Consider the following 18029-nt stretch of genomic DNA (forward strand, 5'->3'; position numbering starts at 1 on the left):
GCTCCAGTAGTCTCTCATGTTGTCAACTGGTAATTTCCTGGCTTTGGGTGAGTTTATGTGTAAGTTGTATTTGGGTAAATTCCATAAATTGCAGGAGCTGTGCTGACTTGCGGCCAGCTAGCATGGCGGTCCTGCCCCGCCCCTCTGGGTTGTTCTTTTTGTGTGGTGCAGTATGAATAATACACTTGCCAAAATACAAAATTACAGGAGCTGATAAAAACAATGTGCCAATATGTTTATAGTTTATAAAATAGTCCTTGTAGTTTTTTCCAGTTCTTTTTTAGGTAAAACGTCTTCTATCAAGGTTTTTTTTTATGTGCAAATACTATGTACGTTGTGGGTAAATAAAACGTATAGGGCGTTTGTCATGGAAACCAGTGTTCCTTACACGCATGTTTTGTGTTTATTTTTGTAGAATTGTTTGGGTTCGTTTGTTTTTGGGCTTTGTATTATATATTCAGGGCTCAACTTTTCTACTTGCCTCAAGTCATTGGTGAATGAAAATTTAGCCCCCTGTCTAATAGGATTGGACTTGAAATTTAAAGCATTTATATATTTTTTTATTTATCACTGTTTATGTTTTAATTTGAGAGTTCTAGTACCTGCACAAATGCAAAAAACAACAACAAAACTCTATAAAAAAGGGGGGTCTTTGCTAATGCTTAATGACAAATATTGGGGAAAATTAACCAAACCTGAAATATAGCTACATTGGAGATTTTTTTCAGTTTGGTTACTTTGGCCTAGAGTTTGCAATTTCTTGTGTAGTGAGTTACCCCCGTTCATCTAGTAGATATTCCTCTTCAATAAAATGGTTTTGCTTGTAGGTTGATGACAATTCACCAATCCTAAAAAAATATTACGTTAAGTAATGAGTAAACATGATTCATCTTCTTCTCCAGGTAGATATCACCACCACTTCCATCATGCATCAGAAGATACTGAAGAGTGCCCACTACATAGAGCTGGGGAGCTATCAGTACTGGCCGGTGCTGCTTCCAAGAGGCATTAGACTATATACCTATGAGCAGATTCCTGTTTTCCTCAAAGACAACCCATATATCACAGATGGCTATCGAGCATATTTACCATCCAGATTGTGTTTGAAAAGGTAAGTAGCAAAACTTAAAATTCTGTAAGTTTTGTCTTTTTTTTTTTTTTTCTTTTTGTAATTTTTCATTTTTTGCATAACAAAATTGATTTATTTTGACTTTTATCATCAATCCCTAAATATTTTTTGGTTTCCCAAATCTGCGTTCAGCTTTCCAAACTTGGTCAAATGAGCATCTGTAAATTCAAAATCATTACTGTACAGAGATGCTAAGCACAAAAAAAAACCCACTTTATCTTAATGAAATGTTTTGGTGTATAGATGCTATCTCTTTTATTAGACAATGTAAAACATTCTTAGGCATGACAATATATACATTGTACCTAAACCACAACACGTTCTCATTGATGCCTTTTCGATGGTCTTTATGTTCAGCATCATTCTTTGCGTTATGAGGCCAAAAGCGTGTCTGGTACTGACAACCACTAGAGACTTTTTCTCATGAAAACCTTCAAATATGCAAAGTCTTCATCTTGGCATCATCACTTCAAGCATGATGATGATAATGAACGATTTTAAACAATTTTTAAAAAACAATTCAAAAGTTCACTGAAGTGGTTATGCTACCAGGAGTGCCCTGTCGCCCTCTTATCTAAACAGTTTTAGGAAGCTTTGACAACTTACGTGGCACTAGGGATCCAGTACCTCCTTCTCTGGTACCGGAAATTCTGCCGTTGAGCTAAGCCCTGCTTGTGCCAGACCATGCTGATTGGTCCTGCAACCAATGAACTGACTCTGCACAGCCTTGCAGGAGCTTCTAGCAGCATAGACAGTGACAGGCATCAGTAGATCACAGGTAAGTTGATAAGCCATTCTTACGAGGGCACTCTTGGCACCATAACTGCAAGAGCCAACATGGAGTATTTATTTAGAGCAACCTGCAATATGAGTATTTCATAAAGATGAAATCTTATATTGACTGTGTTGTAATTTCACTGAAATTCCAAGCCAGTAAAAAGATAGACTCGGTATTTATCCTACATCTGACATTTCTAGACACTGGGCAGAGCTACCACTGTCTAGAAGAGTCAATCTGCCAGTTACGGGTGCAGAGATATTTGCTGTATCTATGAGGATCTCACTGGATCCTCCATAGACCTCAGTGCTGTACTCTTGTGCATGCACAAGAGTGTACAGCAGTGACATCGGCTCCCGGCGCTTCACAGAAACCGTCCCCAAACTAGGAAGAATCACAGTAGATTCTGCTGATTGCAGTACTATTATAACTCTGATATATGAAAACCAAAACAAACTAAATAATCTATAAAGTAAAATTCTGGGAACTATTCAATTTACAGTGAAACAGATGTATAAAATTGTTGCTAGCAAACCAGCAATGCAACTGTGAGGCAACATTCTTTGTAAGGATATTCTACTCATCTACTGCTTCCTTGGTTATTTCAACACAAACACTGTATATTCCCTAATGTCAATCACACAGAATTAATCAACTATGTGAAAACATTTTACTGTGGTAAATAACATAGTGACGGATTAAAAAAAGAAAAAAAAAACTATTTACCTTTTGTTGCACTTTCTTCTGGGAACTTCCTGTCACTTGATGCATGCAGCAAGTGGAAAAGTGCTGTATGCACACGTGTATTAGGTATTATGTTATGGGTATCGCACTGCAAGAGTTAACTTATTTACAAACTATGCCTAGCTTTGCCATGCAAAGAATGTAAATGAAAATACATACACATATATATGTATATGTAAAAATAGCTCTTTAACTAGTTATTTTAATTAAAGGAACACTATAGGGATAGAAACACAAACATGTATTCCTGACCCTATGGTGTTAAAAACACCATCTGGCATCCCCCTGTCCCCCTAAATACACCCTGTTCCAAATTATTATGCAAATTATATTTTTCTCATTTACCTAAATAATTGATGTAAATAACAGTCAGCATAATTCTCATTTTATCAACTATTAAGAGTACAATTCAAATTTTATTGAACAAACCTCCTACGGATAATAGTATTTTCTTTAAAGGGACACTATAGTCACCAGAAGAACTACAGCTTATTGAATTTGTTCTGGTGAGTAGAATCATTACATTCAGGCTTTTTGCTGTAAACACTGTCTTTTTGAGAAAATGCAGTGTTTACATTACAAATATACCAAAGTGTGCACACTTAAACAATGAGGTGAAAATATGCTCGACGAGGGGGCGGAACCAGCACTCCCGCAGCTCTCCGACGATCGGAAGCCTTAAAACCCCTAAAAAACCACCAAACCAGCTGCCTACTGCACAGCAAGAAGCACCACGGCACCCCAATACCAATGAAAAAAAAAAAAAAAAACTGCGCCCGGATCGGCCGCGGCAGTCCGTTGACATTGGCGATCTATTGCGGAGACCGCATGGCACAGCGGGGCCTAAGATGGCGGCCGACATTGAGGAATGCTCCGACAGCTCAGATGACTTCCCACTGCACTGTCCGGAGACTCTAGGATATCGAGAGCCGGCAAAGCAAATTCAGCCGACAGCGGGCCACCCGGTGACCACAGAGATACTCACCTCTCTCCTCTCAGGCCTGCACCAGTCACTATCGGCAGAGATCTCCTAAGTGAGGGATGATGTCAGCGAGTTCACCGCCCGCTTAAACACTGTGGAGCAACTTACCCAAGCTCACGCAACCCAGGTGACAGACCTCCAGACACAGGTGAGGGAACTCACCACAGCCCACACTGCACTGTCCCACCAACTAGCTGCCATGGAGGATAAACGCAGATGGAAGCATATTAAAATCTGAGGTATTTCTGACACGCTGACCCCAGCGGAGTTACCCCATCTCCTCCGCAGGCTATTTGCAACCCTGCTGCCCTCCAGGCAAGCAAAAGGGATACAGCTAGATGGCATGTTTCGCTTACCCAAACCACCACAACTCACTGGCACCACTACTGGGGACCTCCTGGTCAAACTACTAAATGGGCAAAACAAAGCAGCACTCATGAGTGCCATCAAAGGAAAGAATCCCTACAGCTTCGAGGGCATGGACATAACATTTTACTCAGACCTATCCCGCACCACCCTGCAATGGCGGAAATCCCTTCGACCACTGACGACTTCACTAGCAGCCAGAGGGGTGACATACCGCTGGGGACCAGCACACGTGCTCATAATACAGCACCAGGACACTGAACACAGGGTAAATTACATAGCAGAGATGGACACCATTGTAATGGTGAAACTGGGCCTTACTAACCCCCCCCCAACCACAGCAGCATGGGACCCAGCCAATATCGTTCCATTTATTTCAGATCAGAGGGCGCATAGGGGAAGAAAACTTCACGAACCGCCACCTCCAGTCTAACCTGGTTCACAAGTTTAATATGTTTTTGTTTCTAATATGTTTTAGTTCTTGTTTCTTCCACTATGAACACCGGGTTCGACCCGGGAAGCTGGCTCCAGTATACCAACCAACCCCCCCAACTCCAAATGGCTTACAGCATGTTCTAGGTAAACGACAAGGAGTTGTATTATACGCCGTTCAGGCACCACGTCTCTCTTTCACTACCTACGTTGGCCTAGGCCAGGTCATAGCCCCATCACATACTTAACCTACCGGCCCCTCTGAGGCCAATTAAAGTTGTTTCCCTGCACCCGAATAGCACGGGTACACCTGCCCTACCCCAGTGGAGTAGGCCTTCTAAAAGCAATAATTGATAATGTATGATAGTCATATGCTAGGCCCCCTCGTAGGCTCCTACAGCACTCCCCGTGGTACCACTGCCCTCAATAACACCACCAACCAGGCAGAAGCAAATGTTTTTTTATAAGTTTACTAGCTGCTGTCCTACTCTATGTTTGACTAATACCAGTTAACAATGTACAGTAATTATAAATGCCATACTGACGTTATATATAGAACAGATGCGCTTGTCATAGCTGCCGTAGCCTCTTAAATTTACAAGCTCATGTTTTCCTTTATGTTTCTCCTTTTATCCCCATAGCAGCCATTGATGAAGAGGTATTCTTTGCAGCATGAGATGGTGCATTGTCATGCATGGCAATGATTATTCTGTACCAGGGAAGAAAGTGGTCAGTCAGAAACTCCACATACTTTGCAGAAGTCATCTTTACACCTTCGGGGACCCTAAGTGGGCCGACCAGCTCTCTTCCCATAATTCCGGCCCAAAACATGACTCCACCACCGTCTTGCTGACGTCGCAGCCTTGTTGGAACAGGGTGGCCGTCCACCAACCATCCACTACTCCATACATCTGGACCATCCAGGGTTGCAAGACACTCATCAGTGAACAGGACTGTTTGAAAATTAGTCTTCATGTATTTTTCTGCCCAATCCAGCCGTTTCTGCTTGTGAGCATTAGTTAGTGGTGGCCGAATAGAAGGTTTATGCACAGTTGCAAGACTCTGGAGGACTCTACACCTTGATGTCCGTGGGACTCCAGAGGCACCAGCAGCTTCAAATATCTGTTCGCTGCTATGTAATGGTATTTTAGCAGCTGCTCTCTTGATCCGATTCATGGATCTGTTAGAAATCTTCCTCAATGTTCCTTTATCTGCACGAACCCGTCAGTGCTCTGAAGCCACAAATCTCTTAATAGTGCGATGATCACGCTTAAGTTTTCGTGAAATATCTAATGTTTTCATACCTCGTCCAAGGCATTGCACTATTTCACTCAGAGAGATCCTTTTTCTTCCCCATATTGCATGAAAATGCTGCTCTGCTTAATAATGTGGAACACCCTCCTTTAGTAGTTTTTCCTTAAATTGGGCTCACCTGGCAATCTAATTATCACAGGTGTCCGAGATTGTTTTTAGTGATCAAAAGAGCCCTGAGACACAATGCCATCCATGAGTTAAACTGAAAAACAAAATATTTAATCTTTGTGACACTTAAATATAATTTGCATAATAATTTGGAACAGGGTGTATAGTAAAATATTACTTTTATTCCAGTCTGCTGCTGTTGGCTCTGCCCCTGATCTGCCTGCTTGGCTGACATAATCAGAAGGCAATCTGAGGCAATCACAATGCTTTCCAATAGGAAGGGTTGAATCAATACATATCTATGAGAAAAGTTCAGTGTCTCCATGCAGAGGGTGGAGACACTGAAGGCAGTCCAGGAAGCACCCTTAGTAGCCATCTAAGGAGTGGCCAGTGGAGGTGTACCTAGGTTATAATGGAAACACTGCATTTTCTCTGAAAAGACAGTGTTTACTGCAAAAAGCCTGAGGGAATGATTATACTCACCAGAACAAATACAATAAGCTGTAGTTATTCTGATGACGTACGTGTCCCTTTAAGTATTAGACTGTTCTAAAATTGAGGAAGTGGCTTAGTCAGGAAAAATAAAAAGAATTCACATGCAAAAATTCACACAGTTGCATAATCCCTTAAAACACATAAGTACTCCTAGATATACACACACAGAAATATGTGGGTGCTAATCTGCTGCAAAAAAAGTAAGGGGCGCACGTTAATGTGGTCTGGTGAGAGGGAAGTTTTCAGTTTCACTAGCTGTATAGTGAATAGTGCCATAATGGGTAATGGCTGCAGCTAAACCAGAACCAATAGCGGTTTCCGTGCGTCTGTGGAATGCAAATTAAACAAACATGGTTGCTATATAAGAGACTTGAGGTGTATTGCACTCCCATAGAATTGCCAGTCTCAAATAAATCTGTACCATACTCTCTTCCATATGTCATGTTATGTCTTGAATGGTAGTACCTTGAAATCAAACTACCCACTAAAAACACTTTAATTTACGGTATCTATTTTTTTGGTGTAATTTTACCCAACTTCCTTTACACCATTTAATCTGATTTGAGAAAGAGACCCTTTTTTTTAAATTTTTTTTTTTTTTTTTCCTCGTTTTCTTTTCTTTACGTCAGCCATGCATTGTTGAAGTTACTGGAATGTTTTGTGTATTCGTTGCACCGCTCAGATGAAGATGCTAGTGTTTTATAGATGGTTACTATAATAACCTTATGTTGTACTGTGTTATAAAGCTGTTATTGTTTTTATCAGATGCGAGTGGTGTAGAATATTACATTTTGTTCTGCAGAGTGTTACATTTGTACAGTAAACTGAGAGACCAGAGCTGATTTTTATTCATGTGAATAAAAATGTCTAACCACCAAAAGCACTCCATCTTAGTTAAGTGGTTTTGGTCCAGGACACTGTCCGTTTTCTCTAGCCATGTAAACCTTTCAATTCCTCAGAAACAGCCATACTTACATTTTGCCTAAACTTCCTCTGTAGTCAGACTCACAGCCGCTAGAGGTGCTTGCTCCTTTGAAGGGTTACTCCAAGCATCATAACCACTACAACCTGCTGCAATAGTTATGATGGTAGGAGTACCCTGGAGCCGTTCCTTGGTTATGGTAAATATGTTTTTGCAATGTTTTGCCTTTTACCCAGCCCCCCCTTGCACCAGGTCTCATCTCCTGCTGCCAAATGACATCCTGTTTCATAAATCAAATATCTGTGTGTGCAGCATTTCATACTAAAATGCTGCACATACAGGCATCTTACACCATGACCACTTCAAAACACTGAAGTGGTCATGGTGCTTGGAGTAACCCTTTAAGATTGTACATTTTTGGTAGGTTTGGTATCCTCACACACAGCATGATGGGGCCAGTGCTTCTCATTGAGTGCATTAAGAAGCATTGGATTGATAAACAATGACCGATGCGCATGCACCTAATGTCCCCAATTCTTCATTGACTTGGACAAAAGAAATCAGAAGTGATGACTTAAATGGAGAAGAAGCCACTACTGCAATGTGTCTTTCCCAGCACTGGAATACAGGTACATTCAACAGCGTCTTTGGTTATTTTTTTATTTTTTTTATTTTATTTTTTTAAACAAGGTTTGGGACATTAATCTAAACGGAAAAAGGAACACTGCATTTTTAAATTTCAGTAATGTCAGGGATACAATTTGTCACTGGTTTCTGTTGATGCAAGAAAAATGTCAGCCAGGCACTCCGGACCATGTGCAGCAGTTTTACTGGAAAACAGAATCAAAGTGCAATGGTGCTGCTATTTTTCTTGCATCATTGAAATAGGGGTAGCCAGCCCCAGTTTTGGAAGAACCAGGACCTAGTATATGAGTGCGGTTTCCCCTCTTTGCGGTTTGATATACTGGTTTCTGTTATCTGAATTCACAAAATTTTATTTTTTTTCCCCTACAGCCTATTCATCTTGTCCAATGAAACTGTTAATATCTGGAGTCACCTGCTGGGTTTTCTCCTATTCTTCAGTCTGGGAATTTATGATATGATGTTGGTTTTGCCATCTGTAAATGCATCACGAGAGGACTTTGTTATATGTTCCATCTGTCTGTTCTGCTTTCAAGTAAGTTTGTAAAATGTGTCCTAAAACATTTATTTACTGTTTGTTTGGTTTATTTATGAGCATGGCGTGTGTTTTAATAGATACACCTCAATTGTAACTTTGTGTTGTAGACCATTTTACTAACCTGATGAAGGGAAGTGCTGCCAAGAGACAATAATCTCACATGAACCATATGGAAACTTTAGTATTGACTTGGCCATTTCCTAGTTTTGTTAGCGCTTAATGTAGAACCTGCAACAAGTACAGTTTGAAAACTGTAACATGCATGTTCACAATATACAGGAAGGGGGAATTCCTATTGCTAGGCAGGAAGTTTGATGAGCACTAACGAGTGCCGGATCTCAAGAGAGAGATCATCATTATTATTATTTTGAAATTCTTTATTTTTGTTGTGTATATTGAGAAACAAGGATTGCACAGTATACAGATAGATCAAAGAGTTGGTTTGTCAGATATAACAGTTGTACATATAGATCAGCACATTTTTTATAATGAGAGAAGACAAGAAAACAAGACATAGTGTATTATACATAAAACATCTACACAGTTTCAACAGCTATTAACTTAGTGCGTCATATTATCACTCTATAAGCCTCCGCGCGTAGATTGGATGAGCTGACAGTGGATATGAATTTAGTGTTGTAGTAAGCAAGATAGGCATAACGTCAACATAAGGATTAATAATAGAGAAACACAGGCTGGCAGTTTACGCGTTGGCAGGACTCATAAGTAGTGGCGTTTGGAGGTGACTGTGTGAACAGATTTTGAAGTTAAAACATTACAGGTGAAACTATAGCTATGATTGTGAATACTTATGAGCTGAAAGAGTGGATAGTTATGTCATGCAGGCCAAATTGGTTAACGAACCACCACTACCGCATATATGTAACAGAAATAAAATCTATTTCTCTGGGATTCAAGTGAGTGTTAATGCGTAAGTAAACAAAGTAGTTGGTAACTTGTTCTTTTTAGATGGTGTGCCGGCACCATTTCAAGTTTGTGATTGTTATGCGTACTAGGGGAGTGTTGGAGGTATGTAGGCGATGTAGTGACCCCTAACCTAGGGTGGTTGTGGGGGGGAGGGGTTAACTAAGTAGGGTTATAAAGCCCCATGTGTGGAGCTTTAGAGCTTTAGAGTGTGTGGCGTACATAAAGGAAATATTAGTTATTTACCCAATCTATGTTCATTTGTTTGGGGGCATCTGTGGATTTGTTTTTGTTTGTTTTCGATGAGTTGTTTTTTAGGGGGAGTGGATTTAGAGAAACACTTCACTCTCGAAAATCATGGGTGGTATAACCTCATACAACAGTCAGTCAAAGTTTTGTTAAAATATCTTCAGTTTTTAGTTATAAAACATAGCAAAAATCACCACATTAAATAAATTGATTCTCCCATCCATTGTGCCGAATAGAGATGTCCCGAACAGTTCGCCGGCGATTAGTTCCCAGCGAACATCGCTTGTTCACGTTCGCCACGGCGGGCGAACATATGCGATGTTCGATTCGCCCCCTATTCCATATCATTGAGTAAACTTTGACAACCCCCCCACCCGCCGCTCGGGCGGGGGGGTGTCAAAGTTTACTCAATGATATGGGGGGGAACCTACTGTCCTCCCCCCGGCTCCACCCCTGAGTGGTGGGTGGGGGCCCTAAATACTAATAAGGGGGGACCTAAGGTCCCCACCCCTGAGCGGCGGGTGGGGGCCATAAATACTAAAAAGGGGGGGCCTAATGTCCTTCCCCCTGGCCCCCACCCCTGAGCGGCGGGTGGGGGCCCTAAAAAAAATGTGTGTCCCCCCCCCAGGTGACTAGGGGTCCCCAAACCCCTAGTCACCCCCCCCCCCCCCCAAAAAAAAAATTAACCCCCTACCTACCCCCCTCACCCTAAAAATAATGAGGGGGGACCTTTAACTAAGTACCTGTAAAAAAAAAAAAAACACCATTCGATGTTTTCTTTCTTCTAAATCTTCTTTTTTCAGCCCCAAAAAAGGCCAAATAAAAAACCATAATAACCGACGCAATTAAAAAAAAAAAACGAGCGCAAAAAAAAATAATCCATGTTCACCCGGTGAGGGCTCTGCGCAGACTGAGCTCTGCAGGGCGGGGGGAAGGCTTATAAAGCCTTGCCCCGCCCTGCAATTAGGCTCAGAGCACTCTGACTGGTGAGTTTAAGCCATACAATCAGAGTGCTCTGACAGGTAAATGAAGAGACTGACAGGTAAGTCTCTACATTTACCTGTCACAGCACTCTGGTTGGTTTGAAATCCACCAATCCGAGTGCTTTGTGTCATTTTACACAGCGTGGGAAAGTTCTTTGGAATTTTCCCACGCTGTGTAATTTGACTCATAACTCTCTGATTGGTTACTTAATCCACCAATCAGAGAGTTATGAGTCAAATTACACAGCGTGGGAAAATTCCAAAGAACTTTCCCACGCTGTGTAAAATGACACAGAGCACTCTGATTGGTGGATTTCAAACCAACCAATCAGAGTGCTGTGACAGGTAAATGTAGAGACTTACCTGTCAGTCTCTTCATTTACCTGTCAGAGCACTCTGATTGGATGGCTTAAGCCATGGTTCGTCAACCTGGTCCCTACCGCCCACTAGTGGGCGTTTCAGGATTCCAGGTGGGCGGTAGGGATTTCCAAGTTGATCGGGCGGGCGGGTGCGAGCCGGCGGTACCCGTGCGACTGGGTACCGCCGTGACCATTTGCGGCTCCGACCCGCGCGGTAAACCGCCGGGGCCGCCTTCCAAAGTGTCCATCAGGTGGCCCATGCTGTCAGGGCCACCCGATGGATGTGGATTGTGAGGGGGCCCGGTCAGCGCTGGGCGTTTTAGCAGCGCGACCGGGCCCCCTGTGATGACATCAGAGCTGGGAAGAAGTGATTCCCCGGTCACTCCTCCCAGCTAAAACTGAGAGCCGCGCGGGAGCAACACCAGGGAGTCAGAGTGGGAACTCTGACTCCCATCCGCCTGAGCCACCGCTGGACCCCAGGGAAAGTCACCCTCCTGCACCTTAAAGGTAGGAAACAGGAGGGTGACTTAAATATAATGTGTGTGTATGTCTTGTGTGTGTGTGTCTGTCTGTATGTGTCTTTGTATGTATGTCTTGTGTGTGTGTGTATGTATGTGTCTGTCTGTGTATATATGTGTGTGTGTGTGTGTCTGTATGTATGTGTGTATTGTCTTTGTATGTATGTGTCATTGTATGTGTGTCTTGTGTGTGTCTATGTATGTCTTGTGTGTGTGTCTGCATGTGTGTGTGCATGTCTGTGTGTCTGTTTGTATGTGTGCCTGTCTGTTTGTATGTATGTGTCGTGTGTGTGTGTGTGTTTGTGTGTGTGTATGTGTGCCTGTCTGTGTCTTTGTGTGTGTATGTATGTGTGTCTTGTGTGTCTGTATGTGTGCCTATCTGTGTCTGTATGCATGTCTTGTTTGTATGTCTGTGTGTGTGTCGTATGTGTGTCTTGTGTGTGTGTGTATGTGTCTGTCTGTATATATATATATATATATATATATGTGTGTGTGTGTGTGTCTGTCTGTCTGTATGTATGTCTTGTCTTTGTATGTATGTGTCATTGTATGTGTGTCTTGTGTCTGCATGTGTGTGTGTGTCTATGTATGTCTTATGTGTGTGCATGTCTGTTTGTATGTGTGCCTGTCTGTTTGTATGTATGTGTCTTGTGTGTGTGTGTGTATGTGTGCCTGTCTGTGTCTGTGTGTGTGTGTGTATGTATGTGTGTGTGTCTTGTGTGTGTGTGTGTCTTGTGTGTGTGTGTGTGTCTTGTGTGTGTCTTGTATGTGTGTGTGTCGTGTGTGTGTGTGTGTCGTGTGTGTGTGTCGTGTGTGTGTGTCTTTTGTGTGTGTGTGTCTTTTGTGTGTGTGTGTCTTGTGTCTTGTGTGTGTGTCTTGTGTGTGTGTGTGTGTGTGTGTGTGTGTCTTTGTATGTGTGTCGTGTGTGTGTGTGTCTTGTATATGTGTGTGTGTGTGTCTTGTATGTGTGTGTGTGTGTCTTGTATGTGTGTGTGTGTGTCTTGTATGTGTGTGTGTGTCATGTGTGTCTTGTGTGTGTATGCATCTGTCTGTATATATATGTGTGTGTGTGTGTGTCTGTTTGTATGTATGTCTTGTCTTTGTATGTATGTGTCATTGTATGTGTGTCTTGTGTCTGCATGTGTGTATGTCTATGTATGTCTTATGTGTGTGTCTGCATGTGTGTGTGCATGTCTGTTTGTGTCTGTTTGTATGTGTGCCTGTCTGTTTGTATGTATGTGTCTTGTGTGTGTCTGTATGTGTGCCTGTCTGTGTCTTTGTGTGTGTGTGTGTGTATGTATGTGTGTATGTGTGCCTGTCTGTGTGTCTTGTGTGTGTGTGTGTGTGTGTGTCTTGTATGTGTGTGTGTGTGTGTCTTTTGTGTGTGTGTGTGTGTTTCTTGTGTGTGTCTTTGTATGTGTGTCTTGTATGTGTGTCTGTATGTGTGCCTGTCTGTTATAGTGGACTATAGTAAGTGGGCTACCTAGCTCAGCCTTCCTACTGGGCATTGCTATAAGGACGGTTAAAAAATAGAAAAAAGGGAAAAAAAGGTGAGGAGGGAGAGGAGATGAGCTGACGCACAAATGAGAAATCATATTATGCGCAAACAGAGAAGTCGTCTGAATATCACTGAAAGAGACCTTCGTTTGTTCCTTACGAAAATCGAACCAGATATCAAATATTTAGTCTCGCAGCATCAACCTCAAGGATCTCATTAATCACTAGTAAAGGTAATTTCAATTTACTTTATTGTTTTCTCATTAAACTTTATAAAGTTAAAAACCTTATAAACCTGCATTAAGTAGAAATAAAAAGATAAATGTACGTACATTTTTTTTTTTTTTTTTTAAAACACCCTCCTTTCTTAAAAATATTCTGCATTTGCGCGAAAACTGGTGGGCGGTAAGGAATTTTTTTCAACCAAAAAGATGCATTAGTGGGCGGTAGGTAGAAAAAGGTTGACTACCACTGGCTTAAACCCACCAATCAGAGTGCTCTGGGCCTAATTGCAGGGCGGGGCAAGGCTTTATAAGCCTTCCCCCGCCCTGCAGAGCTCAGTCTGCGCGGAGCCCTCGCCGGGTGAACATGGATTATTTTTTTTGCGCTCGGTTTTTTTTTTGCTTCGGTTATTATGGTTTTTTTATTTGGCCTTTTTTGGGGCTGAAAACCGATTAGATTAGATAGAAGAAAGAAAACATTGAATGGTAAGTTTTTTTTTTTTTTTTTACAGGTACTTAGTTAAAGGTTATCATTATTTTTAGGGTGAGGGGGGTAGGTAGGAGGTTAATTTATTTTTCGTTTTGGGGGGTGGGGGTGACTAGGGGTTTGGGGACCCCTAGTCACCTGGGGGGGACATCTTTTTTAGGGCCCCCACCCGCCGCTCAGGGGTGGGGGCCAGGGGGGAGGACCTTAGGTCCCCCCCCTTTTTAGTATTTAGGGCCCCCACCCGCCGCTCAGGGGTGGGGGCCAGGGGGAGGACATTAGGACCCCCCATTGTGATTTATGGCCCCCACCCACCGCGCAGGGGTGGGGGCCGGTGGGAGGACAGTAGGTCCACCCCCTCATTATTTTTATGGCCCCCACCCACCGTGCAGGGGTGGGGGCGGGCGGGAGGACAGTAGGTCCCCCCCCATTATTTTTATGGCCCCCACCCACCATGCAGGGGCGGGGGGGGGGAGGACAGTAGGTCCCCCTCCTCATTATCTTTATGGCCCCCACCCGCCGCCCAGCAGTGGGGGCCGGGGGGAAAGACAGTAGGTCCCCCCCCTCATTATCTTTATGGCTCCCACCCGCCGCCCAGGGGTTGGAGCCAATAGGTTTTATTTTTTTGTGTTTTTTTACAGTGAGCAGCCACTGGCTGCTCACTGCTTACTAGACATGCCCCTACTCGCGGTATAGTGAGTAGGGGCAGAATTTACTAATACTGAGTAATCTTTACTTGGTATTAGTAAATGTGGCTGAAAGACCAATTTACGTCTTTCAGCCTTTTAGTAGATAACTCCCTAATACCGTGGGAATTAGGGAGTTATCTACTAAGCGGCTGCAAGATGCAGCCGCGGATCGGAGTTTGCATGCCACAGTCCAGGTGTTAGTCCCCTTGAAACAACTTGTGGGTTTTTAAATTCGCCTGCCTATTGAAGTCTATGCCGGTTCGCGGGTTCGCGAACATTTGCTGAAATTCCCGTTCGCGAACCGGAAATTTTATGTTCAAGACATCACTAGTGCTGAAGGGCACAAGGATTAAGAGGTTTTAAATGCCTCTGCCAACCTAAAAGCACTCAGTACACTGTGGTTGGGTGGCTTGTTGCGTAATGTATATAAGCTTGAGTATACAAGAAATGTATTCTGGATACTTATTCCTATTGATAAAAAAGGTCAGGGTTGTACAACAAATTGAGGTTGGTGTCACTGTAGTACGGCGTAACCCTTATATTGACAAAAAGTATTATTAGCCAAATAAAAACTATTCACACAAACAACCATTTAAAGTCAAAGAAATCCAAACTGATATTCATGGTAATAACTTTGTACTCTGTGCTAAATAGGAGAAAGTTGGGTATCTATAAAAAGTTTCTACCAGGGTTAATCACTAAAGTGAGAATTGCAGGGAATTCAAAGTAAATTTAAAACTCAAGGTCAAAATAGCTGAACTGGAATAATTCTCCCAGTCAGCTATGCTGTCAGTTTCGGCTACTTAGTCCTTCGTTTTGAAATTCACTTTGAATTTCCTACAATTCTCACTGAATAACTCTGTATGAGTCAAACTGTTAAAATAAATTAGGGGGGGGGGGGGAGGAGAAGCCTTTATTTATGACTAAGGGAATAGGGTCTTCTAATTCTGGTAATTCCATAAGGATTTTATATTCTTTAATTTGAGACCCCAGTCGTCCCTTCTAGGGCCCTGTTTAACTAGTTCAATTCTACAAAAACAGAGACATGTATGCATGTCCTTTTTTAAAATGTTTTAACCGAGTTAATGTTCTATAATGCTCATTTTGAGTGCTCTAAAAAACATACAGTTAAAGCGGCACTGTCACCGTATGGAGACTTTGTTGCATTCACAAAGACCCACGACGGTGACATCGCCGCGGAGGGTCTGGGGGGGGGAAATGGAAAAGATCAGATTACTTACCTGTCCCTCGCATACACCGCCATCTTTCTCGCTCTGCTCCTCTTAAAGTGCCAGGAGCCGACGTCATTGATGGATGTTTGCGCATGCGGGAGAGTATAGTATTGAGGTCTATGTGAGATCCCGTGTGACTACAAGATCCCCTATAGACACAGGCAAACTCCTGCAGCCGTCACTTATGAATGCAGTGGGAATTAACACTTGGACTCAGCCCTACGTCTAAGAAAGTCAGGCGGAGGAGAAATACAGATACAAAGTAGTCCTTACTTTGTCTCTGTATATCGCTTGACTGGGTTGGGTTAGTAAAGTAAAAATCCAACACTGTCAAAATGAGTATTTCATAAAAATTCTAGATATTGCTTTTGGCTAATTCTAAAACAAGGCCCCTACAGAAGGCAAGTTATATCTTGTCAGGCAAATATAACCGCAAAAAGGGGAAGAAGCATGAAAGATAATGTGGTGGCCATCCACTATAAGGGCATATCATCTACACACACTTGGCTTTTTTTTTTCCTTTACACTTTGGAATTTCCCCAACATCCCCTCCCTGCCATTTAAAGGGTTAAAAAAAATCCGTTAAACACTTACCTAATTTCAGCGCAATGTCTTTGGGTCGGGTTCCTCAAACGTCAGCCGATGGGAAACCGCATGCACAGCGAGCACCACGTACGCATTAGGCCTTCCCAATAGGAAAGCATCGACTCTATGCCTATTTTTCACTGCTTATCTAGTCAGTGGACAAAAAAAAATACGTTGTATAGCTTCCGTGCACTTGAAATCTTCATACAGCTACCTAGGACCCCAGTGGTTAGAGAAATGTAAACCTTAAAGGACCACTATAGTGCTAGGAAAACAAACTCATTTTCCTGGCACTATGTAGTCCTTAGGTTACCCCCCCCCCCCCCTCATGGCCCCCCTTCTGTTGGGCTGAAGGGGTTAAAACCCCTTCAGCCACTTACCTTTCTCCAGCGCCGGGCTCCCTCGGCGCTGATGAACTCTCCTCCTCCTGTCAACGTCAGCGCTTGCGCGGCAAGAGCCGCGCGCGCCTTCAAACCGCCCATAGGAAAGTATTACTCAATGCTTTCCTATGGACGTCAGCGTCTTCTCACTGTGATTTTCACAGTGAGAATCGCGGAAGCGACCTCTAGTGGCTGTCAATGAAACTGCTATGTGTTCAGCTGCAGGGTTAAAACTAGAGGGACCTGGCACCCAGACCACTTCATTGAGCTGAAGTGGTCTGGGTGCCTATAGTGGTTCTTTAAATGTGCTTGGCCCCATTAACCATGCCTATGTGACAGATAAGGGGGGTCTACCACCTATAACCTTTAACCCAGATCTTGTGGAGAGACTGACACAGATAGATTGTCAGTCACTTTCTGGTATCTAGCTTGTGTACATGACACAATTCGAGTCGATCTGCTCTTCCCGAGAACATATCAAGAGATGAGTCACAAACTACTGACAAACTGGTATAGAACCCCGGACGTATTGCATCGCATGAATGCAGACATTCCTCAGGCATACCTAGCGATTGCTGGAGATGCAGGGCAGATGAAGGCACTATACTCCATATCTGGTGGTCTTACCCTGACATAACTTCCTACTGGGCGATGATAAATGCAAAAATCCAAGACATAACAGACACGCCTTCCCATGTGTTTGCACCACACAACATCCCCCTGTGATACCCCCTGTGATAACCTAACACCTACTAACTGCAGCAAAATCCATAATGTCATCACAATGGAAACAAACAGTGCCATCCTTCCAGTACTGGATGGACAGGCTGGAGGAGATCTACAACATGGAGACAATTACATTAGTCGTTAATGGCAAGTCCGACAAATGTACCCTTACCTGGACCCCATGGCTGCATTATTTAACAAAACTGAACTCTGCACCATAGGGGCCATGCCCCTAATTTCATTGGTGCTCCATAAGCTGTGTGTACCCTCGGATCTGGAGGGAAGTCGGGAACCGGGCTTTGCCATGCTGACATCCTCTTTTTTTTTAAATTTCTCTCTTCTTCCCCACATTAACTCCTCTCTATATCTCTCCCTCCGATCTAGCTTCCTACCATTCCACACACAACATAACTGAACAATGTATCATTATTTCTTCTACTTAGTTGCACAGATTTACTCCAACTCGTTGACTCCCCTATTTACAGTAATGGGTCACCAATGTGCACTGTAAATGTTTTTTAATGCTTGCCACACACCGACCCGACTAACCGCTGTTAACTTAGGCCAACAATCAGAACCTGTGGCAGATGAGGACTGGGTTTGGGAGGTATTGACAGCTACTTGTTCCATCTCACAGAGTTTGCCCGCTAAATATACTGGTAGACCAACTGCCAGGTAACTTCCACTGTATAAACCGAAAAAACTGTCGGAAACGACAAATAAATAATGATT

General features: G+C 42.9%; 1 protein-coding gene across 2 annotated transcripts in view; it reads left to right on the top strand.

Annotated features, from left to right (window-relative positions):
• Window positions 1–18029, top strand: part of PAQR3 (progestin and adipoQ receptor family member 3) — a 41726-nt gene that overhangs the window by 5367 nt on the left and 18330 nt on the right. For both annotated transcript variants that reach the window (XM_063425367.1, XM_063425366.1), the window contains exons 2-3: window positions 903–1111; window positions 8285–8447. In XM_063425367.1, the coding sequence (XP_063281437.1) occupies window positions 927–1111; window positions 8285–8447 (348 nt within the window). In that variant the 5' untranslated portion in view covers window positions 903–926. The remainder of the gene's footprint in view (window positions 1–902; window positions 1112–8284; window positions 8448–18029) is intronic.

Source organism: Pelobates fuscus, chromosome 6 (genome assembly GCF_036172605.1).
Source record: "Pelobates fuscus isolate aPelFus1 chromosome 6, aPelFus1.pri, whole genome shotgun sequence".
NCBI lineage: Eukaryota > Metazoa > Chordata > Amphibia > Anura > Pelobatidae > Pelobates > Pelobates fuscus.